The sequence below is a fragment of the Palaemon carinicauda genome, chromosome 38 (assembly GCF_036898095.1).
Source record: "Palaemon carinicauda isolate YSFRI2023 chromosome 38, ASM3689809v2, whole genome shotgun sequence".
NCBI classification, from domain to species: Eukaryota; Metazoa; Arthropoda; class Malacostraca; order Decapoda; family Palaemonidae; genus Palaemon; species Palaemon carinicauda.
This window is the reverse complement of record NC_090762.1, coordinates 39829895-39854405: the sequence shown is the minus strand read 5'-3', so window position 1 is coordinate 39854405 and position 24511 is coordinate 39829895. Positions and strand designations below refer to the sequence as shown.

At 43.8% G+C, this 24511-nt stretch overlaps 1 protein-coding gene across 3 annotated transcripts in view; it reads left to right on the top strand.

Annotated features, from left to right (window-relative positions):
• The window catches only part of LOC137630572 (synaptic vesicle 2-related protein), a 115644-nt gene that overhangs the window by 14917 nt on the left and 76216 nt on the right, over positions 1-24511 (top strand). For all 3 annotated transcript variants that reach the window (XR_011041734.1, XM_068362105.1, XM_068362106.1), the window contains exon 3: positions 9460-9512. Coding sequence is in view for 2 of the 3 variants with exons in the window: in XM_068362105.1 (XP_068218206.1) it covers positions 9460-9512 (53 nt within the window). In the remaining variant the exon portion in view is untranslated. The remainder of the gene's footprint in view (positions 1-9459; positions 9513-24511) is intronic.

Below are 24511 nucleotides of genomic sequence, written 5' to 3'. Positions count from 1 at the left end.
CAGTAGTTCCATAATACTGTACCTCATGGAGTCATGCACACCTTATTTGTCGATAACCTCTATCTCATTTGCAGCATTTCGAATTGCTCTTTCCGAAAGAAAGATTCAGGTAATTATTAATGAAATACCAGAATGGGCTGCCAAACGAGGATTTAACTTTTCATCTTTGAAAACTGTGGCTACGCAATTTTGCCGTATAAGGAGTGTTCATCCTGAAACTTCCTTATATATACTGTATGTGGGAAAAGAATTTATTGCAAATGTGAAACATTCTTCTTATGATTACTTTTTGATAGTAAATCAACAATGGTTCCCCATATTAAAAATTTGAAAGTGAAACATATTCAGTCTGAATTTGATCAGTTTTACCCGATACTCCTTTTGGGAGCTGATAGAAAGCACCTAATTCTTTACAAAGCATTAATTGCCTAAACTTACATATGGCTGTGAAATATATTCCTCAGCTACAAAAACAGCACTGACACTATTAGACTCTGTACACAATGCTAGAATTAGACTAGCCAGTGGAGCTCTTACATCTTTTCCCATATAGTATATAGTTTTTTAGTAGAAACTTGTAAAATGCCTTTGAATTTCCATCGCTTGTCATCGCTAATTCGATACGGGATTAAACTTCAGAAGCAGCCAAAATCACACTTATGTAACTGTTTTTGATGTAAAATGTATTACATTTTGGGGATAATCACCCTACCTACCCTAAACCTCTAGTTTAGGGTATAGAGCTTTTAGAGCCTTGGAGAACTTGGAATCCCCAAGGGTAAAGTTTTAACTTTTAGAGTACTCTAAAGTACCTCTATGGATTCTAGACTTGGTAGAATTCTGTAAATGTATATAGGATTCAAAACAAGAAACATCCAGAGATAATGAGGGTCACTTTCCTGGGGCATGTAGAATTCCCTAAGGATTCTGTTTCAAGTTTTACTGGTGGATATGTTTTCTCGAAGTGTTAGATTACCTGACCAAGCATCCATTTTTACAGTTGAATGCTATGCTATTTTAATGGCAGTCAAGGAAATTTTCCATCTGCCTGATAAATATTGTTATTGAGTGTATTGATGGTAATAAACTACTTTAATTCATTATATCCAATAGTAATATTCTTAAATAGCTGTATCTAATTCAAAATAGAGGTCGAATATAAAATTTTGACGACTTCCTGGTCATGTAGTTATCAGGGGAAATGAGAAAGTGGACTCTCTAGCAAAGGAGGCAGTTCATAGTTGTGTATGAAATAACTTTATGGTACAGTACCTGCCAAAGATATGTACCCTACAATTCAGTCTATACTTAGAGACTCTTGGAACTTTTATTGGGAGTTAGAAAATCAGAAAATGAGTGAAATTGTTAATTGATCTCACCCATGGACATATTTTGATATGCAAAGGTCAAGAGAAGTAGTGTTATGCCAAATGAGAATTGTTCTCACCAGATTGATGCCCAGCTTTTTTTGAGTGGAGAGCATCTGCCCTTCTGTGAAAATTGCTTGGTACCATAAACTGCTAAGCATATATTGACAGATTGTCAAAGTTGTCTGACCGAGAGATTGTGCCATTTTCATAATTGCAAGGATACCAGTGGCGTTTACCTGCTATCAAATATTCTAGGACTGGAGTGCAATGTGGATGACCCTTTTAAGTTTCGTGTGGAAACTAATTTTCAATATTAAACTTACCCGATAATCATGTAGCTGTCAACTCCGTTGCCCGACAGAATTCTACGGGAGGGATACGCCAGCTATCACTATACTAGAAGGGGGTGTACTCACAAGCGCCACCTGTGGCCAGGTACTACAGTACTTGTTGTTGACGCCACCTCACTTTTTCCTCTGTCGTGCTTCCGGCAAGACGTTCTTGGATACGCTTATGATTTTGGAGTATTGTTCACGGTTTGGTGAAGTATTTCTCTAAATTTGCAGCTATTTGCTATACTGGAAACTTCTATATTAGCTTAGTTAGCTTTTGGAATTATTTTGATTATTTATGGTGACGAAGAGAGTATGAACTCTTTTTCACCTTTAAATGGCCGACCCTTCCCTTAGACGGAAGTGTTGGTGTCTAAGAGAGGATAGACTCTCTTTCTTAATTTTGCTTAACAAAAGTTATAGATTTATTTTATATCTCTCCGCCTCTTATAGGCCTCTTCGATTAACTTCCTTTTATTATAAACTTATTAAAATTAATTTTTATATTTGTTTATATTCGACCTTCCTAATAGTAGGCGGTCTTTTCTTGGTACCGAAGTTAATTAACTTTGAGCCCGTCATTTCGGTTTTACCTGTTAACATATTATGCTATTTTAATGTCTTTGAAAGAATTTCTTTGATAGTCTCGTACTGTTTTCAAAGTTGAACTAACGTTTTGTTTTGTCTCTGCAGTTGTTGACGTTCAGAACGTTCAACTTGCGCTCTATCGTTACGATAGAGAAAGAATTTTCACGGTTTCACGTTGCAGTAAGAGTAACCGTGTCTAGCGTTTTGTTCATTCTTTCTTAACTTAATGGTTTTAATCCTAATAAAGGAACTTTTCATTTTGGGAAATATTTCAGTTTTTTCCTTTAACAATAATATGTTTTAACGATATATATGATTGGGCTCTTCTCTCAGGTTCTAAGTCAAGAGAGAGAGAGAGAGAGAGAGAGATAGAGACGGAGGGAGAAAGAGGAGGATAAACGTTTCATTCAAGCGAGTAACGTTGTTATCGTTTTTACTCTTCTCCCTAGTCTCTTTAGGGGAAGAAGGTAAACGTTTCTAGAGTGATCTAGTGTTTAGTCTCTTTCCAGCCACTGAATTATTTATCTTTCATTAGATTTTTCTGTTACATTGTAATTCTGTTTTCGCAATTACTAACTTTTGAGAAAGGATAGAATTGCGTGTTTCAGATACAAACCACTTAAAGTTTCGAGTTCAGTGAAATAAGTGCAAACAGAAAATCAAAGTGATAAGTGATTAGCGCAAAGTGTGTCAGTGTTGTGCGTGAGGGTACTTCTGTGCGGGCCAGTCGTCCTCCCAGTCCGGGACCTCTTGCAAGCTCCCAAGCCCAGGGGAGAAGCAATGTCGAAGGGCAAAAGGGTTCAGCAGGCCTTGATCGGCGCACAGAAGTATCCTCGGTGGTTGCGGGCGTGTCTTACCGAGACCGTCACTCCCACCCGCAGACGATTGAGCCCTTTTTTTGCTCGTCTGCAGAAGAAATTTAGGGGAGAAAACGCTGGTCTCAGGTCTCAAGACCTCTTAAATGTAAAGTCCAGACCTATGCCAGACGTACGAAGTTAGAGTTCAACAACCCGGATGCAGTCATTGGGTTAGCTCTGACTCGCCGCAGTCATCAGTTGAATGCACTCCGCCTAAGAGGAGTAAGGTTCTGCCGCAACAGATCTCTGAGCAGACCTTAGTGTCTGCCGACCCCAAGTTGACTCTACTGCAGTCCATGCAGTCACAACTTTCGGTCTTGATGCGTGAGTGTCGGGCTGAGAAGGTTGCGCCTCCGCCTGCGCTCGCTCCGCCTGCGCTCGCTCCGCCTGACCGCAGTACCGCCTGCCAGGCGTACGATGTTGAGCCACGTTATGAGTTTACTGATCCCAGTGGTGTGCAGCTCCCTCCGCCTTCCTTAAGGCAACCTCAGCAATGGGAACAGGAGGCTTATACCTCTCGTCCTCCGCTTCCACTTGCTGTTCCACCAGTGAGGCAACACTCGCTTGAGGTACAACAACCTCTCCCATCCATGAGTCAGTCTCCTCAGCTCTCGCTGCAGCGAGCTCAACCCTCCTCAGGGCAAGCACCTCAACACCTTAGCCTTGCGCCTCAGGAGCCTCAACTTGCGAGACTTTTACTGCGTTCTGCGCAGCCACTGCCTTTTCGCTCTCAGCTCACACCGCAGGAACCTCAACTCGTTCCTCAGGAACTTGCTACTGCGCATCCGCCAACCACTCAGCAAGCGCAACCCTTGAGTTCAGCCACTCATGCCAGGAGTCAGCCTCCTCCACCCATGCGCCTACCTTCTGCTACTTCTTTTGATCAGCCTTTGCAGACTGAGCCTCAGGTGTTCCCTCAACAGAGTCTTGAAGAGGAAACCACAACTATTGTTGTTCCAGCTCGTTCTGACTCTGCTGTTCAGCATACCTTACCTCCATTTTCAAACATTATGATAATGGAGGTTATTTGTATTACTTATAAAAATATATTTGTATTCCTTGCAATATATTTTTAACAATATCGCAAAATATGGCAAAAATATGAATCATGAGTTATGAATGTAAGGTAAATATTATGTGGATATTAAAACCCCATGCAAGCATGCATAAAGCACTCTAGCACTGGTCATGGAATTTCTGAGAAATGTTAAACGCCATGCACACGCTCTGCTTACCTTACAACATGCTCTACATACAGCATGCTCTGCTTACAGCATGCTCTGCATACAACATGCTCTGCATACAGCATGCTCTGCATTCAGCATGCTCTGCATACAACATGCTCTACATACAGCATGCTCTGCATACAGCATGGTCTGCATACAACATGCTCTGCATACAGCATGCTCTGCATTCAGCATGCTCTGCATACAACATGCTCTGCATACAGCATGCTCTGCATTCAGCATGCTCTGCATACAACATGCTCTACATACAGCATGCTCTGCATACAGCATACTCTGCATACAACATGCTCTGCATACCTTACCGCATGCTTCTCAGTCACACATCTTTGGTTGTTGCCAACTCACTAGACTGGCAAGCAGTTTCATAACGTTGCCTTCTAGTCTGCTGCTTTTGCACCAGTGAAACCCTCACTGAGAGAACTTAGCTTTTCTAGGATATGGTCCCTGTAGATGAGAAAGTTCTTTTCTCCCTCCTTCTGAAATTCCCTTGAGGACTCTGTCATTTGGAGGGAGCCTTTAGCTGCGTAGCCTCCTATGGACTTTTATTTAAGCATAACATGCTTCCAGGGAAGGTAATGGTTCCACTTCAGTCGCTAATCCCGTCTGTTACCACACCTGCTCCCATAGACCTTGAGCTGTGTTGCAAGACATGCAGTCCAAGCTTAGTCCTTGTTAGAGGATTTTTTGTTTACGGAGTCAATGTGTCACGGGGAAGACGTTCAACAACCAGCAGAAGTGACTTGTTGTGACGCAGTGCGGCAACCTCAGCAACCCGATAAGGAGTTGTCTGTACGACCCAGACAGTCTAGACAGATTCGGGTTGTCACTGTACTTCCTCTCTTGCCCATGGTTGACAGTTCACAGACTGTGCAGCAGTACCATGATCTTGTGTCCGGCTCCGTCAGACGACTGGCTTTTAAGAGCTCCCACAAGTCGTCGCTGTCTGGAGATTTTCAAATGGACTATGGATCTGACCAAGGAACTGGGCCTCCTGGTCAATTTTGAGGAGTCTCAGCTCGTCCCATCCCAGACCATTGTCTCCTTGGGTATGGATCTTCAGAGTCGAGCTTTTCAGGCTTCTCCGTCGGCCCCAAGGATCTTCCAAGCCCTAGAATGCATCCAGAGCATGCTGAGAAGGAACCGATGCTCAGTCAGGTAGTGGATGAGTCTAACAGGGACACTTTCATCGCTGGCCCTGTTCATCGTGTTAGGGAGACTCCACCTCCCCCCCCTTCAGTATCATCTAGCTGCTCACTGGATAAAGGACATGACGCTAGAGACGGTCTCAGTTCCTGTTTCCGAAGAGAGGAGGTCTTCTCTCGCGTGGTGTAAGAACAGCTTTCTTCTCAAGGAAGTCTACCTTTGGCTGTTCAGAAACACGACCGCCGTCTCCTCTCGGACGCATCAGACACGGGCTGGGGTGCGACTTTGGACGGACAAGAATGCTCGGGAACATGGAATCAGGAGCAAAGGACACTTCACATCAATTGCAAGGAGTTGTTGGCGGTTATTCTGGCCTTGATAAACTTCAAGTCCCTCCAGCTTAACAAAGTGGTGGAGGTGGACTCTGACAACACCACAGCCCTGGCTTACATCTTCAAGCAGGGAGGGACTCTTTCGTGGAAGTTGTTCTAGATCGCAAGGGACCTACTCATCTGGTCTAAAGATCGAAAGCTAACTGGTAACGAGGTTCATTCAGGGCGGTATGAATGTCATGGCAGATCACCTCAGCCGGAAGGGTCAGGTCATCCCCACAGAGTGGACCCTTCTCAAGAATGTTTGCAGCAGACTTTGGGCCCTGTGGGGTCAGCCAACCATAGATCTGTTCGCTACCTCGATAACCTAGAGACTCTCTGTTGTATTGTTCTCCGATTCCAGACCCAGCAGCAGTTCACGTGGATGCTTTTCTGCTGGATTGGTTCCATCTCGACCTGTATGCATTCCCGCCGTTCAAGATTGTCAACAGGGTACTTCAGAAGTTCTCCTCTCACAAAGGGACACGGCTGACGTTGGTTGGCTCCGCTCTGGCCCGCGAGAGAATGGTTCTTAGAGGTACTGCAATGGCTGGTCGACATTCCCAGGACTCTTCCTCTAGGAGTGAACCTTCTAAGTCTACCTCACGTAAAGAAGGTACACCCAATCCTCCACGCTCTTCGTCTGACTGCCTTCAGACTTTCGAAAGACTCTCAAGAGCTAGGGGCTTTTCGAAGGAGGCAGCCAGAGCGATTGCCAAAGCAAGGAGAACATCCAATCTCAGAATCTATCAGTCTCAAGGGGAAGTCTTCCGTAGCTGGTACAAGACCAATGCAGTTTCCTCAACCAGTACCACTGTAACCCAGATTGCTGACTTCCTGTTATATCTAAGGAAAGTAAGATCCCTTTCAGCTCCTACGATCAAGGGTTACAGAAGTATGTTGGCAGCGGTTTTCCGCCTCAGAGGCTTGGATCTTTCCACCAACAAAGATCTACAGGACCTCCCTAGGTCTTTTGAGACCTCAAAGGAACGTCGGTTGTCCACTCCAGGCTGGAATCTAGACGTGGTCCTAAGGTTCCTTATGTCATCAAGATTTGAACCTCTCCAATCAGCCTCTTTTTAGGACCTCACATTAAAAACTCTTTTCCTCGTGTGCTTGACAACAGCTAAAAGAGTAAGTGAGATCCACGCCTTCAGCAGGATCATTGTTTTCACATCTGAAACGGCTACATGTTCCTTGCAGCTCGGTTTTTGCTAAACGAGCTTCCTTCACGTCCTTGGCCTAAGTCGTTCGAGATCCCAAGCCTGTCCAACTTGGTGGGGAATGAACTGAAGAGAGTACTTTGCCCAGTTAGAGCTCTTAGGTACTATCTAAAAAGGTCTTAACCTTTACAAGGACAATCAGAAGCCTTATAGTGTGCTATCAAGAAACCTTCTTTTCCAAGTTCTAAGAACTCAGTTTCTTACTATTCAGGCTTCTGATTAGAGAAACACATTCTCATCTGAAGGAAGAAGACCTTGCTTTGCTGAAGGTAAGGACACATGAAGTGGGAGCTGTGGCTACTTCAGTGGCCTTCAAACAGAGCCATTCTCTGCAGAGTGTTATGGATGCAACCTATTGGAGAAGCAAGTCAGTGTTCGCATCATTCTATCTCAAAGATGTCCAGTCTCTTTACGAGTACTGCTACACCCTGGGACCATTCGTAGCAACGAATGCAGTAGTAGGCGAGGGCTCAGCCACTACATTCCCATAATCCCATAACCTTTTAACCTTTCTCTTGAATACTTTTTATGGGTTGTACGGTCGGCTAAGAAGCCTTCCACATCCTTGTTGATTTGGCGGGTGGTCAATTCTTTCTTGAGAAGCGCCGAGGTTAAAGGTTGTGATGAGGTCCTTTAGTATGGGTTGCAGCCCTGTATACTTTAGCACCTTTGAGTTGATTCAGCTTTCCAAGAGGAACGCTGCGCTCAGTAAGGAAGACGATCTTATTAAAGGCAGAGTAACGGTTCAAGTCGACTTCCTTACCAGGTACTTATTATTTCATTGTTATTGTGGATAACTGATTATATGAAATACGGGATACTTAGCTATCCTTTAGTCTTGTACACTGGTTTTTCACCCACCCCCCTGGGTGTGAATCAGCTACATGATTATCGGGTAAGTTTAATATTGAAAAATGTTATTTTCATTAGTAAAATAAATTTTTGAATATACTTACCCGATAATCATGATTTAATTGACCCACCCTTCCTCCCCATAGAGAACCAGTGGACCGAGGAAAAAGTGAGGTGGCGTCAACAACAAGTACTGTAGTACCTGGCCACAGGTGGCGCTTGTGAGTACACCCCCTTCTAGTATAGTGATAGCTGGCGTATCCCTCCCGTAGAATTCTGTCGGGCAACGGAGTTGACAGCTACATGATTATCGGGTAAGTATATTCAAAAATTTATTTTACTAATGAAAATAACATTTTGTTTAATAATATTTAAACATAGTTTAAATAGGGAATATATAATGTTTGTAACTGAATTTTTTTTGGCATTAATGTTGTTGTTTTGATATCAGATGATATTTGATAAGCAATCAATGGATTTTTTTGCACTTCCTTTAGCATGTCCTCTTCAAGGGTAGATATTTACGTACGGCTCGAACGCACAATTGTAATTACGTACACTCGTTCAACTATCACAAATCTAGTGATGTCGACTCATTTGAAGCAATGGTCTTGGCGCAAAGCACACAAAATCACTAAATGCTCGCTCTCCTATTCCCTTCCTAGGTGGACAGGGAATAGCTTATTAAAAGGAACTTCCTCCCAAGGATGAGTCTCCTAATTAAAGGACATAGGTTCATATTTGTGTAGGAACAATTCACAAATTTTAAAAGTAATTTGTATTTTTCCCAACTATACAAACCAGGGTCCTTTAACTTAACCTCTTAAGATCACTGCCCCTTAAAGTCCCGGATTCAAAGGTTTAAAGGCCACTCATGAATGGCAGGGGCAAGGGACAGTGACATTGCCCTATAGAGCAGAACAGTGCCCTAGAGACTGACCATATACACACACGATCAGTGCCCAAGCGCCCTCTCCACCCAAGCTAGGACCAAGGAGGGCCAGGCATTGGTTGCTGATGATTTAGCAGATAGATCTATAGGCTCCCCCAAACCCCACATCCTTACCTCACAAGGATAGTGAGGTTGTAGCGACCGAAGAAGCTAATGAGTTTGAGCGTGACTCGAACCCCAGTTTGGCGTTCACCAATCAGGGACGTTACCACATTGGCCACCACAATCAAAGTGACTGTCCAGTGTACTGGCAAGGGAATGGGGCTTACCTTTCACCGTCCAGTAATTTCTGACACCTCGTTATAAGTTTTGACTTCCAAGTTCCAGCTGCGTTTGAATTAGTCTCTTCATTAAAGTACTCAGGTTTTCATAGTTAGGAAACATACAACTTGTTTTTAAGATTTGTGATATTTATTTTGTTTTGGTATATTAGGATATTTTTATTTTTTATTCAAGATTTTCCAATATCATGTTATTCTTTGTATTTCATGCTTGCTTATTATACTATGATTTCCTTTTTACAGATACATTTACTGTAGACCAGGCTGTAAATGCTCTTGGATTTGGAAAGTTTCAGGTAAGAGCTATGTTTAAATTTGAATTAAAATTTTTACTTGTAAAAGAAATACACATTACAGTTATTATATGGAATATTCAAAGTTAATGTAATATATTATTTAATACAGTACTATATTTTGTATCTTCATTATTCTGGAAATCAAAAAATTCCATGTAATCCCTGTAATGTCTTCTTTTATAAGTAAATAGTTATTGATGGCACCATATTAATTTAATTTCTATGTACTGTGCATATCCTTTTTGGGGAGGTTGAATTTAATTTTGCACACTTTACCTGTGCATGCTTAGAGGGGTGAGCACATAAGTACGCCTTATCAGCTCTCGCCTCGCCTTCAGTCTACCTTGCTAGATGAACAGCATGTTCCTTTGCAAGATAAGGTAGCTTTACCTGCGCAGACCAATTGTTCAGTTAGACATGTAGACAGCGCCCACTTCCCTAGGGGAAGTTAAGCATAGGGAAGTGCACAAGTCAACTTCCTCTCGTATCCTCCCATTCCTTGGCTCGCCACCTAAGCCAAGGAAACAGGCTCATGTGGCTTAATCGGAAACAATTTAATTCACGAAAGATGCTCCCTGGTTCTTGGACCTTGACCGATCTTCTGCATAATTTAGGCACAGCAGCTTTGCTATTATTATTATTATTATTATTATTATTATTATTATTATTATTATTATTATTATTACAAGCATTGCTATAAACCTAGTTGGAAAAGAAAGATGCTATGAGCCCAAGGACTCCAACAAGAAAAAAAAGCCATGTGAGGAAAGGAAACAGTAAAGCTGAATATTTTGAAATTAATATCAACATTGAATTAGATCTATCAGATATAAACTATAAAAATTCATAAAAACAAGAGGAAGAGAAACAAGATAGAATAGCATGCCTGAGTGTACCCTCAAGCAAGAGATCTCTAATCCAAGACAGTTGAAGACCATGGTACAGAGGCTATGGTACTACCCAAGACTATTATTATTATTATTATTATTATTATTATTATTATTAGTTGCTAAGCTACAACCCTAGTTGGAAAGGCAGGATGCTATATGCTCAAGGGCTCCAACAGGGAAAATAGCTCAGTGAGGAAAGGAAATATACTGCAAGAGAAGTTTAAGAATAATAATAACCTTAGAATAAATCTATTATATATAAACTATAAAAAAATCAAAACAACAAAAGGAAGAGAAATAGGATAGAATAGTGTGCTCAAGTGTACCCTCAAGCAAGACAACTCTACCCCAAGACAGTGGAAGACCATTGTACAGAGGCTATAGCACTACCCAAGACTAGAGAACAATGGTTTGATCTTGGAGTGTCCTTAACCCCTTGAGCAAAGAAGAAATGTTTGGAAATCTCCGTGTTGTCAGGTGTATGAGGATAGAGGAGAATGTGAAAAGAATAGCCCAGACTATTCGGTGTATGTGTAAGGAAAGAAAAAATGAGCTATAACCAAAAAGACAGATTCAGTGTGGTACTGTGTGACCAGTCAAAGGTTCCAATACTGTAACTCTCTAGCAGTAGTATCTCAACGGGTGGCTGGTGCCCTGGCCCACCTACATTTCTTTATGAAAGATACTTGTGGTATAAAATATATATATATATATATATATATATATATATATATATATATATATATATATATATATATATATATATATATATTATTTATTTATTTGAAAAAACCACTAATAGTGTATTTATAGTATTATAGTTTATACAAAATCGTAAAACACATCATTCGATTCCATTAACTCAGACTGAGTAGTTTAATAGAAAAATGTCATGACTTAAAAAGTTGATTGTGCTTCATTAAAGCATTTTTTTACCATTTTTCAGTTTTGAGTGCATTTCAACCATCAATTATTAGTGAATTTTTTACTCTACAGTATCATTAAGTGTTCTTAGATACGAACAAGTGTTTTGTTGTTACCCTATGAAGCGTGGTGTGGCAATTAAATGTTTTATGAGTCATCTTAAGCTGAAATCACACTAGGCTTTTTTTCGCCAGTTGCTGGCCAAAATGGAAAGCACGAGATGATGTTGCTCGAGACAATGGCAGCAATTTACTTCCCAACTGGATGGGAAGCAGCTCGCATAAACCGCAGGCATGATATCATGTAAACACAAGATGGCAGCTGCAAATAGGATGTGCTCTTGCTTGGCAATCTTGGGTCCAACAACCTCAAGAGATAGTAAAAATCTGCTTTGTTCATCCTGTGGTAGTTGTGGAATTCTTCATTGTTCCATTACTGGAATACAAATCACGCTATTTAATGGGGTATTACTTTCGGCGTAGCTGAAATGATGAGCCATTAATTTTTAACGAGGGTCAACTACCCACACCGCTCGTTAGGAGGGGATAGGGAGGGTAGCTTGCTACCGCTCCCCTTCACACACCTGTGATTAAGCTCTCTTCGCTTTTGGCTCGCATGGTGAACTGTCGTTGCCGCTCTTCATCCTCTCCAACTTTTGGCAGCCATTAATGCCATTTTGTTTTCTCTTTTTCTCGTAGAGTGTGTGTGAAGTTGACTTCTGCAACCATGCGCACCTGCCTTGGACTTTGGCCGCCCTTGTGGAACATATATGTCGGCGGTCAACACTAATCCTCACGCCCTTTGTCCTTCCTGCAGAGGTCAGCGGTGTGATAGTGTCAACAAGTGTAGGGTGTGGTCTTCCTCCCAGTGGGAGAGGTTTTCGCAACGGCGGAAGAAGAACTTGAGGTAGATCCCCTGACTCTTATCGACGTTGTTGTGTCAGAAGTGTCTCATGCGGCGTCATCCATCTCCCCTGCCATGCCAAACTCTACAGCTGTCGCTGCCGACTTAGTTTCTCCTTTTCCTGACCATCCTGTGAGGGGGAACTAAGTTCATCATTGGTCTCTCCTGCTAGTGTTTCTTTCCCTCTGGGGAGTTCACTTACAGAGACTCCTCTTCGGAGGACTGCTGACGGTTAGCTTGCTGATCCAACGGCCCCCAGAGGGCTCATCTGTCGGAAGGCTTGCCTTCCTCTTCGCCCTAGTGGTCTCCTTTCACCAGCGGTGAAGAGGTGCCTCTTTGGTTCAACGTCATCACTGCAGTCACCTGCAGAGGAGCCTCCGTTAGAGTGAACCCTCGTTTATCGCGGTAGATAGGTTCCAGACGCGGGCGCGATAGGTGAAAATCCGCGAAGTAGTGACATCATATTTACCTATTTATTTAACATGTATATTCGGACTTTTAAAACCTTCCCTTGTACGTAGTACTGTTAACAAACCACCCTTTAATGTACAGAACACTTAATGCATGTACTACAGCACCCTAAACTAAAACAGGCACAAATATTAAAGGCGATTTTATATCATGCGTTTCCTAAACACCTAAAAAGCACGATAAAAAATGGCAACCAATGTTTTGTTTACGTTCATCTCTGATCATAATGAAGAAACAAACTCATTTAGTGTACACATATATGTATAGGTTAGTTTTTGCATCGATTATATTGATTATACAGTACTGTATGTTGATTTTTTTATTACCAATGTTTTAGTTTACGTATTTTTCTTAGGACTTCCAAATGAAATCTTTTTCTTTATGACGCCGCCTGAAACGACGGCGTGTACGCTCAGTAAACAACCACGCTCAGAACAAACAAGGCATTTAACGCGCATGATGATAGTGATAAATAATGATACAGTACATACAGTATTTACAGTAAAAGCATTTACAAAATATGTTACCTTACAAATATAGATTATACAGTATTGTACGTAGCAAAGCAGGAAAACAATTTACGAGAGAGAGAGAGAGAGAGAGAGAGAGAGAGAGAGAGAGAGAGAGAGAGAGAGAGAGAGAGAGAGAGGGAGAGAGAGAGAGAGAGAGAGAGAGAGAGAGAGAGAGAGAGAGAGAGAGAGAGAGAGAGAGAGAGGAGAGGAGAGAGAGAGAGAGAGAGAGAGAGAGAGAGAGAGAGAGAGAGAGAGAGAGAGAGAGAGAGAGAGAGAGAGATTGTTTTACGTACATAAATGTAAATTTTAAACAAAAAAAATATGATAGGTTACAACATGTAGACTTTTAAAACCTTCCCTTTAACTTAATGCATACAGTACGTACATTACTAAACTATAAAACAGGCAGTAAGAATATTAAAGTAAAAAATAAAGATTGTTACTGTACTCACCACGAAAGAAGTTGAAGAAAAACTTGAATGGTGATGGCGATGAATTTGCTGCACAGTAGAAATGATGATGATGAAGCTGATGATGTGTTCTACTGTGCAGTCAATGATAGTATTTTACGTCTCTTCAGACGGAAGTGTCTTTTCCTGGGACACTTCTTCAACTTCTTCCTGGGAAACTTCTTCAATTTCTTCCGAAGGCGTACTAGCAGGAGGAACTGGCTCTTTTTTGCGAGGCTGGAAGAACATTGTGATCGGAAGTTGTTGCCGCTGCTTCTTTTTTCGATCCAAGAGCATCCTGTAGGGAGTTATGATGTCATCGACCTTGTTGGAGAATTGCATCGAGCGAACCATATCCTCGTCCCACTCTTGTAACATTTCTTTCGCCTCCTTGATATGGGTGCAGAACTTGGCAAGCCGTTCTAATGTTAAGCCCGTTTCTTCGACATTTTCTTGGGTCTCTTCCTGGGTATCACTCTCTTCCTCACTTGCCGATTTCGTCAGGTCTTCGAGGTCTGCGTCAGTTAGGGGCTGGGAATGGCAGTCCAACAACTCGTCGACGTCTTCAGTCGTCATGTCGCCAAACCCGTCACCTCCAATTATGGCAGCCAACTGCACAGATTTCCGTATTGCAGAGTGTTGGATTTCCGACGGAGTAAATCCCTTGTCGTCGTAAACAATATCGGGCCACAACTTCTTCCAGCTCGCATTCACGGTTGCAGGTTTCATCTCTTGAAGTGCCTTCTGAATATTCTGCAGGCACGTGGCTATGGTGTACTGCCGCCAGTACGCCTTCAAGTTGAAATCTTCATCCTCGTCATCTTGGGCAGCATCCACACACGCAACGAGGTCCGCCAAGGTATTCTTCGTGTAGAGGGCCTTGAACGCCCTGATAACCCCCTGGTCCATCGGTTGAATTAATGACGTGGTGTTGGGTGGCAGGAACTCAACCTGAACGCCCTCACGCGACAGGTCAGTTGCGTGTCCACCAGCGTTATCCATAAGGAGAAGGATCTTGAATGGCAAGCCCTTCTCTAAGAGATATTGACTGACTTGCGGGATGAAACACTGGTGGAACCAGTTGGAGGTCAGCATCTTCGTAATCCATGCTTTTGGATTATGCATCCAGTACACGGGAAGGAGATTCTTATTTTTATTTTTCAAAGCGCGAGGATTTTTCGACTTATAAATAAGCCCCGGCTTTAACAAAAATCCAGCAGCATTGCCACACATCACGAGGGTAACGCGATCCTTGAATGCCTTAAAGCCAGAGGCTTTGGCTTCCTCTTTGAACAGGAAAGTTCGCGACGGCATTCTCTTCCAAAACAAGCCAGTCTCATCCATATTAAAGACTTGTTCCGGCTTGTATCCACCTTCGGCGATAATATTCTTGAACGTCTGGTTCACGTAAGTTTCAGCAGCGGCAGTGTCAGCGGAAGCAGACTCCCCATGCAGGGAAACGCTTTTCAGGGCGAAGCGTTTCTGAAACTTCGCGAACCATCCTTTGCTTGCGGAAAAACGTTTCTGAGGCTGGGAATCAGTGGATGTCCCTGGTTGAGGATCATCTGCATCATCATCATCATCTTCAGCATGGTTGCCGTCGTCGTCTTTAGGTTCCTTTGCAGCAAAATTCTCATATAAAATCAAAGCCTTTGTTTGGATGGTGTTCGTATCCAACGCTATGTTCTTCTTCCGGCAGTCGGCAATCCACACAGCTAAAGCACCTTCCATGCGTACCATCGTTTTATTACGCGTTGTAACGACTCGCTTCGCTGATCTGCTAAAGGTGATTGCAGCCGTCTTTCTAATGTTCGCCTCGTCCTTTTTGATATAGCGAACGGTGGATTCGTTGATGCCAAAATGGCGGCCGGCGGCCGCGTAACTTCTACCATCTTTTAACATGTCGAGAAGCGTAACCTTCTCAGCTATCGTCATCATCCTTCGGTGGCGTTTAGGCTCACTACCAGCCTTACTAGAAGCAGAACGCTTGGGAGGCATTGTACAGTAGGATTTAACAGAAAGTTCAACAAAAAGTTCAACTTAAAACAGTCGCACACAGCACAGATTAAACTTCACAAACTTAAGAACGTCTACTCAGCGATACGCGGTAACAGAGAGTGGACGATCCAGCCCCGCGAGAACTTTGATGCTGCGGGTAGGAGATGCGGGCAAAACACCAATCACAGGCTAGATAACAAAACTTGAGTTCTGATTCGTCATCTATCAGCGCTTGAACCAATCACAACCCGTCTTACAGTACTATGATGCGTTGGTTACTCATAGAAGATGCCCCGCGCATACTGAACGTACGTAGATTAAGTACAATACCGTAATAATAATAAATAATGATAATAATACTGTACAGTAATAATAATAATGATAATGATAATAATAATAACAATAATAATTTTATTAACAACAACAACAATAATAATAATAATAACAATAATAATAATACACACTTTACGTACGCTATTTTACGCCTCTCTCTCTCTCTCTCTCTCTCTCTCTCTCTCTCTCTCTCTCTCTCTCTCTCTCTCTCTCTCTCTCTCTCTCTCTCTCTCTCTCGTACGCTTATTCGAAATGTGATTTTTGCAACAAAGAATATTATTGGATGCAGTACTGTACTACGTACGTATACATACAAAAGATTCATGGAAAAGAAGCACATCCATTACAGTACACACCATTCTAATATGGTATGACTGCATCTGATTTGCGTTTCATGTTCGATTTAATTTTACTACGTGCTGAATTATCGTATGATCACATTCTCTTTTCGTGTTTTATTTCTTTCTGTGCTGAATTATATATCATATGTAATGCAATGAACAATCAGTAAGAGCAGATATTACTAATTACAGTATTAATGGAATTACAGGTAACAAAATATCGTATTTGGGGGTCTTCAGATTTCGCGGTATTTTCGAATTTTCCGGAAAATCCGCGATATGTATATATATATGGGTTATGGAAAAACCCCGCGAAGTGGTGAATCCGCGATTGTCGAACCGCGAAGTAGCGAGGGTTCACTGTCTAGACCTTCATTCATCTATCACTATACCTGCAACCAGTCTCGTGACTTCGGTCCTGGACCTCTCTGCAGATGGCAGATCGTTTGCGATTTCCTTTGGTGGATGGTCGTCCTTTCAAAGGACACGTCGACCATCCATCCAACAGACCTGCCAACCTTCCATCGCCGTTCCTGTCGCCTGTAGAGCCTAATGTAGCTCCTCCAAAGTGCGCAGCAGCGCGCCATCACTTTCACCCTGCGCACCACGCGCCTACGCGCTCAGACCAGCACACACCAACAGCTCGTCACTCTACAACGCTTCGGCACACCACTCAACCTGCTCGCCCTCACAGACGGCAGCTGCCTCACGCGCTTACACGCCATCATTTACCTGCACATCAGCGCTCCCCTGCGCGCCAAGCGCCCACGATCACCTGCACACCCAGCGCGCACACGCCCAGGGCTGCCTACGCGGCAGCCCACCATAGCGCACTTGCGCTCTCCTGCGTGCCAGCACTCTCCTGCACTTACGCACCCTGCGCCCACAACCTACACGCCAGCGCCCACCTGCACACCACCGCTCACCTATGCGCCAGCACTTTCCTGCACGCCAGCGCTCTCCTGCGTGCCAGCACTCACCTGCATGGTTGCCCTCTCCTGCACGCCAGCATGTGCGCCCTACATCGCTTGCAAGCCAGCGCTCTCCCGCGCGCCAAACAACGGGCCAACAGATACCTGCGCGCCAACAGATACCTGCTCGCCAACATATACCTGCTCGCCAACAGATACCTGCTCGCCAACAGATACCTGCTCGCCAACAGATAATTGCGCGCCATCACTCCCCAGCGCACAAGTCTGTAGGTGAGACGACAACCACATTGCCGCCCTCACTTACGCACCAACTTTCACCAGCGCACCAGCGCTCGCCAGAACATTCGCGTTCACCTGTGCGCCATCTATCTCCTGTGCGCCATGAGCCCGCACACCATCTTTCTGCTATGGACGCGCGCCTGCGCGTGCCCTGATTCTCCTACTCGCTCGCGCTGGCTAATACTCTTGAGCGCGCGAGCACCAATATTCTCCCCCGCGCGAGCACCAATATTCTCCCCCGCGCGAGCACCATTACAGTGATACCTCTACATGCGATCTTAATTCGTTCCAGAAACTGCTTTGTATGTTAAAACGATCGTATGTTGGAGAAAATATTCCCATAAGAATACACGGTAATTTGTTTAATTCGTTCCTCAGCCTAAAAACCCATAATAACTCCTTAATAAATGGCTACACATAATTACACATAACATTAATACAATTGAATATTACTGGAATATCAAAAAAAAAAGGATAATAGTAATAAAATAATAAATAAAAAAGGTGTTTTTATTAACACTTTACCTTAGCGACAGGCCAGCGCAGGTGTAGGGACTGCTACGCAGGAGGAGACAGAAGATCAGCGAGGAGGTAGGGACGGCGACTACGATAACGTATGATAACTTATACTAACTTACACTACATGAACTTTAACTTAGCTTATTTATTTTTTTAATTTTTATAATTTTATATTTTTTTTTAATTTTTTTTCTTTTATATTTTATTTTCATCACTTTCACTCAATTCGGTCTTCCTTTTCTGTGCATCACTTTCTTTCTTTTCATCATGATCACTAGACCGTTTTAGAGATTTTTTAAAGAAACTATCGAGTGAAAGTTGCTTCGTACGGCTTTTGAGGATTTTTCTAAAATTAGTTAAACAAACATCATCGAACTGCGCAACTACACGGCAAACCTGAAGTTTTTGTGGGTGATGCTTGTCGATGAAATCAACTACGTGTTGATGATATGCCAACATCTGTCTTATTTCCGCCGTACCTAAGATTTGGCCTACCTCCTCGGTCTCCTCCGACTCACTCAACTGAGCTTGGAACTTATCATGCTGCATGGCTTGCAGCTCCTTGAGTTCCTCGGTGGTGAGCTCTTCATGATGCTCATCGATGAGTTCGTTGATGTCATCTTCATCCACCTCCAGACCCATGGACTTGCCAAGGGATACAATCTCTTCGACGTCTTCCTCGGCGACAACCACAGGTTCATTCTCAGGGCCAAAACCTTCTAAATCTCTGGGAGCAACAGCATCAGGCCAAAGCTTCTTCCAAGCTGAATTCAGGGTCCGATGAGTTACTCCCTCCCAAGCCTGATCTATGATCTTTAAGCAGTGCACGATATTAAAGTGGCTCCTCCAAAATACACACAAAGTTAAGTTGGTGCTTTGCGTGACATTAAAGCACTGCTTAAATAAGTGCTTGGTGTAGAGCTTCTCAAAATTAGAGATGACTTGCTGGTCCATGGGCTGGAGGATAGGGGTGGTATTCGGTGGAAGATACAACACTTTTATAAATTTGTATTCATCGATGATGTCATCTTCGTGTCCCGGGGGGGTGAGCAGGTGCATTGTCCAAAAAAAGCAAGCACTTCAAAGGCAAATTCCTCTCCTGAAGGTACTTCTTGACAGGAGGGCCGAAAACTACGTTTACCCATTCCACAAAGATATGCCTAGTAACCCAAGCCTTAGAATTAGAATGCCATAGAACATTTAGCAGGTCTTTATTAATTCTATGTGCTTTAAATTCCCCAGAGTTTTCAGAATGGTGAACTAATAAAGGCTTAATTTTGTAGTCCCCGCTGGCGTTGGCACAAAGCGCAGGAGTCAACCGATCCTTCATTGGCTTATGTCCAGGTATTTTCTTCTCTTCGGCGGTAATGTACGTTCAACTAGGCATCTTTTTCCAAAACAGACTGGTTTCATCACAGTTGAACACCTGCTGCTCTACATAGCCTTCCTCCGCCACGATCCTTTAGAACTTTTTAACAAAGTCTTTAGCAGCCTTGTTGTCCGAACTTGAAGCTTCTCCATGCCGAACAACAGAATGGATCCCGTTCCGTTTCCTAAATTTCTCGAACCAACCTCGAGACGCCTTGAATTCCTCCATCGTAGGATCGGCTAAACTCTCCTCCGCGTCACCCCCAGAGCCCACCGCCTTTAAGTCACTGTGGATAGCGCTGGCCTTCTCACAAATGATCGTTTCAGTGATTGTATTGCCAACAATCTCTTTGTCCTTGATCCATATTAACAAAAGGCATTCCATCTCTTCAAGGGTAGGGCTACGACGTTTGGAAATAATCGTGATCCCCTTCGAAGGTTTCACTGCTTTAATGGCTGCCTTCTATTTTAGGATCGTCGAGATCGTAGACATATTCCGGCCATATTGTTAGGCCAGATCGCTAACACACACACCTCGCTCATGCTTTTCTATTATTTCTTGCTTTAGTTCTAATGAAAGCATTGACTTCTTCCTTTTCTCACCACTACTACTACTTCCTGAACCGGAACCAAGCTTTTTAGGACCCATAATTACGAAACATAGAAAACAACACGTGAAAAAGGAAGATAAAAAACACTTTTATAACGGAGCGAATAAAGAATCACCACACGATGCGCACGAGATGAGAGGACTGATCAAGGCGACGCTCGATTGGCGTCCCTCCGATGTGCTGCTGTCTAGCGGCGTCAACAACAAACCACGGTTGACGCTTTCGAGAAAATTCCACGCGTACGCGTATTGTTTACTTCGTATGCTGGAGCAACACTTCGGGTGTCGAGACAGAAATTTGGTCAAATTTTACTTCGGATGTTTGAAAATTCGTATGTTAGGACATTCGTATGTAGAAGTTCCACTATATTCTCCCTCGCGCGAGCGCCAATATTCTCCCACGTGCGAGCACCCACACCAACAGGCACAAACACAGATGCGTCATCCGGAAGGTCACCATCGCCTCATTCCCCTCCCCGCAAGCGCATACCATCACGCACTGTGGGAGAAGGTAAACAGTTTAATGCAGAGGGGTTCAGGATCCCTAAACTGCCTTCTAAGGTGGACCCACCTATCACAGTAACTCTTCGTAGGGAACCTTCGGTCCCTTTCCCTTCAGGGGATCTGTCTGACAGTGTGTCTGTCAGCCAGGAACCCTGGTTCAGTGCCTTGGTCAGAGCCGTAACACAGGCTTTCAAGCCTGTCCTGTCTGATCGCTCATCAGAGCGACCTATAGCTCTACCCCTTTGAAGAGGAAAAGAGAAGTTTCAGACGCGATCACTTCCCCGAAGGCAAAGCTGACTCCTTGTAGAACATCGAGGCAAGTTCCTCCTGTTTCTCAGAGAGACTCCATCCCTGTCGGACGAAGATCTCCCCTCACCTAGGGAACCACGCGAAGAGAGAGACTCCCCCATCGCACCAATGGAGGAAATCTCTCTTCACACCGAGAGTTCCCCGCTATCTGAGATCAGAAGGGACATGCCACACAGGTCATCGATGTTGGAGTCTTACTTCCTTCCCTGGAAGGAATCCAAAGACTCCAAAACTCTGCCGAAGTCCTCCACTAGGGTTAGAATGGAGACAGCCAGCCACTCAGGGAATGTCCGCGACTCACCCCAAGAAGACCCTTTGGGGTTAGAAGGAGACTTCGCTGCAAGTCCTACAGCATGAAGAGACCAGCAAGAGTCAGAGCATGCATTCTGGCAGGTTCTGACTCTAATGAGGTTTCTCAATGGGTTTTCCGACTCAGAGATACCTCCTCGATAGGACCGCGTCTTTGGTACTCAGAAACCTTCAAAGACCAGACCCTGTTGAAGAAGGGCGCTCTCCAAGAGGTCCTCGACGAATCTCCAGGCTTCTTTAGTTGACTCTTTCTCGTAAAGAAGGCTCCTGGAGGCTGGAGACCAGTTATCGACCTCTCAGCCCTGAACAAGTTTGTCAAACAAACTCCGTACAGCATGGAGACGGCAGACACGGTCAGACTAGCAGTAAGACCGCAAGACTCCTTGTGCACACTAGACCTAAAAGACGTGTACTCCCAGATCCCAGTCTTCAAGGAAGTACTTAAGATTCAGCCTAGACAACAGAATGTACCAGTTCAAGGTGCTGTGCTTCGGTCTTTCCACAGCACCACAAGTCTTCACCAGAGTTTATACCCTAGTGTCATCTTGGGCACACAGGATTGGCATCCATCTCCTCCATTATCAGGACGACTGGCTAATCCTAGCAGACTCGGTGTCAACCCTTCTTCAACACCGAGACAAACTTCTGAGACTTTGCAAGGATATGGGACTTGCAGAACTAACGGACCTTCAGTGGTGGGTTACAGACGAGAATCTACAAAAGGGAGTGGACCTTCTCAGACGCTTCAAAAAAAAAAGAGTGGAGGGCGCCCACGTGCTGCACCACACGACCTCAGGCCTCTGGTCAGAGTCAGAAAAGTACCTCCACATAAATCTCCTAGAGATGAAGGCCATCTTTCTGGCCCTTCAACAGTTCATGGAAAGCCACTGTGGTGGTTATGAGCAACAACACCACAGTAATGGGCTACATCAACAAGCACGGAGGTACTTTTTCGCAGTAACTATCCCATCTAGCAGTAGAGATACTGAGATGGGACATAATCCACTCGATACCACTATCGGCGCGCTTCATTCCGGGCAAAAGGAATGTCCTCGCCGACAACCTGAGCAGAGCATCTCAGATAGTGAGTACCAAGTGGTCTTTGGATCATCTAGTAGCCAACAAAGTCCTAACTTTGTGGGGTTTTCCGATTGTGGACCTCTTCGCAACAACCCTGAACTTCAGGTTCCCGCTGTACTGTTCCCCAGTCCCAGACCCCAAGGCTCTCTGGCAAGATGCTTTCCAACAACGGTGGGACAACATCAATGTTTACGCCTTTCCCCGTTCTGTCTGATGAGGAGGGTACTCAGCAAGACCAGAACATCGGTAAATCTTTCAATGACCCTCATAGCTCCGCTATGGGATCACGCAGAATGGTTTCCGTACCTTCTGCAACTCCTAACAGAGCCTCCAAGAGAACTCCCTCCATGACACAATTTACTCAAACAACCACATGCCAACATCTTCCACAAACCCGTAGCCTTGCTACGACTTCAAGCCTGGAGACTATCCAGCATCTCCTTTCTGAGAGAGGATTTTCGCAACAAGTTGCGATCAGGATGTCTGGATACCTGTGAAAATCATCAGCAGCAGTCTACCAGGCAAAGTGGAGAGTCTTCTGTGGTTGGTTTCGTGTGAGGGGTATCTCTCCACTCGATGTCACTATTCCAGCAATAGCGGAGTTCCTCGTGTATTTACGTGAAGAAATGCGCCTATCAGTCTTGGCAGTGAAAGGCTATCGCTCTGCCTTAAGCCTTGCCTTCAGACTGAAAGGAATGGACATTTCTTCATCTCTAGAACACTCTCTACTCATACGGAGTTATGAACTTACCTGCCCCCAGTCAGAAGTGAAACCTCCCCCATGGAACGTGGTTCGAGTTCTCAGGTCTCTTAAGAGACCACCTTATGAACCATTATGCCAGGCAACAGATCGCCACCTGACTTGGAAGACAGTGTTCCTGCTAGCTTTGGCCTCGGCCAAGCGAGTCAGTGAACTTTGTGGTCTTTCATACGACATCGCCCATTCAAGGGGATGGGGAGAGGTAACCTTCAGCTTTGTTCCTGAGTTTATTGCTAAGACTCAGAACCCAGGAGTAGCTGATTCTCGATTCGACTCCATCCAGATTTCTAGTCTCCGTACTGTAACAGATGACCAGACCATTTCTTACTATGCCCAGTAAGGAGTTTTAGGCTATACCTTAGGAGAACAGCCGAAGCCCGTCCTCGTGTGCCTGCAGAATTCGTCAACACAGGAAGGACCAAGAAGAGGGTCACCAAGAACACCATCTTAGTGTGGATTCGCAGGGTCATTGACCATGCACTGAATCCAGACCCTCCTCCGTCACGTCATCCCAGAGCTCATGATGTCAGGGGGATAGCTACATCCCTAGCCTTCAAAAGAAACTACTCAATGACGCAGGTTCTTCAAGTTGGGTGGGTAGCAAGGTTTTAGTGAGGTTCAGGGACTCTGTATTCCTTGAGTGCTGACACACTCAGATAAGGAGCCCGCTGGTAAAGCCAAAAAGCCATATTGGCTGGGACGTCCACCCTTCCTAATGGGTGAGTCACCCCTATTAAATAGCGTGATTTGTATTCTAGTTACTGAACAAATTACAAATTCATAGATAATTTGTATTTTTCAATATTTAACTTAGCCAGTGATTATAATAGCTGCAACTCTGTTGCTCGACAGAAAAACTCTACGTAAAAATTCGCCAGCGATCGCTACACAGGTAGGGGGTGTACTCAACAGCGCCATCTGTCGTTCAGATACCCATTACTCATTGTAAACAAAGAACTCAATTTTCTCTCTGTCGGGCTACCGGCAAGACCTACTAATTCGCTGTTGCTAACTGGATTTGTTTTCACAACTATTTGGTGAAGTACACTATTCTAGTTTTGAGCTTTCGCTATGCAGGTGTTTTATCTTCATCTTAAAACTTGAACTCGTTTTGGATAGATTTAATTATGGTGACAAAGAGAGTATGGACTTTCTTTCACTTTTAAATGGCCGACCCTTCCCTTAGACGGAAGTGTGTTTAGGCTTTTAGTAATTATCTTATCACGTTATAGATTTTCCTATATATATTTTATATCTCTCCGCCTTTATTAGGCCTCTTCGATTAACTTTCCATTTTTTATAAACATATAAAAATAGATTTTAATGCTTTGTTTATATAGACCTTTCCTGAGAGTAGGCGGTCCTAACTTGGAAACCGAATTTAATCAACGTTGAGCCCTTTATATCGTCTTTAGCTTTTAAAGAGCTAAGGATTTAAAACTTTTTAAATGTAATTTATTATGAAAGAATTTCTTTGATAGTCTTCGTACTGTTTTCAAAGATGAACT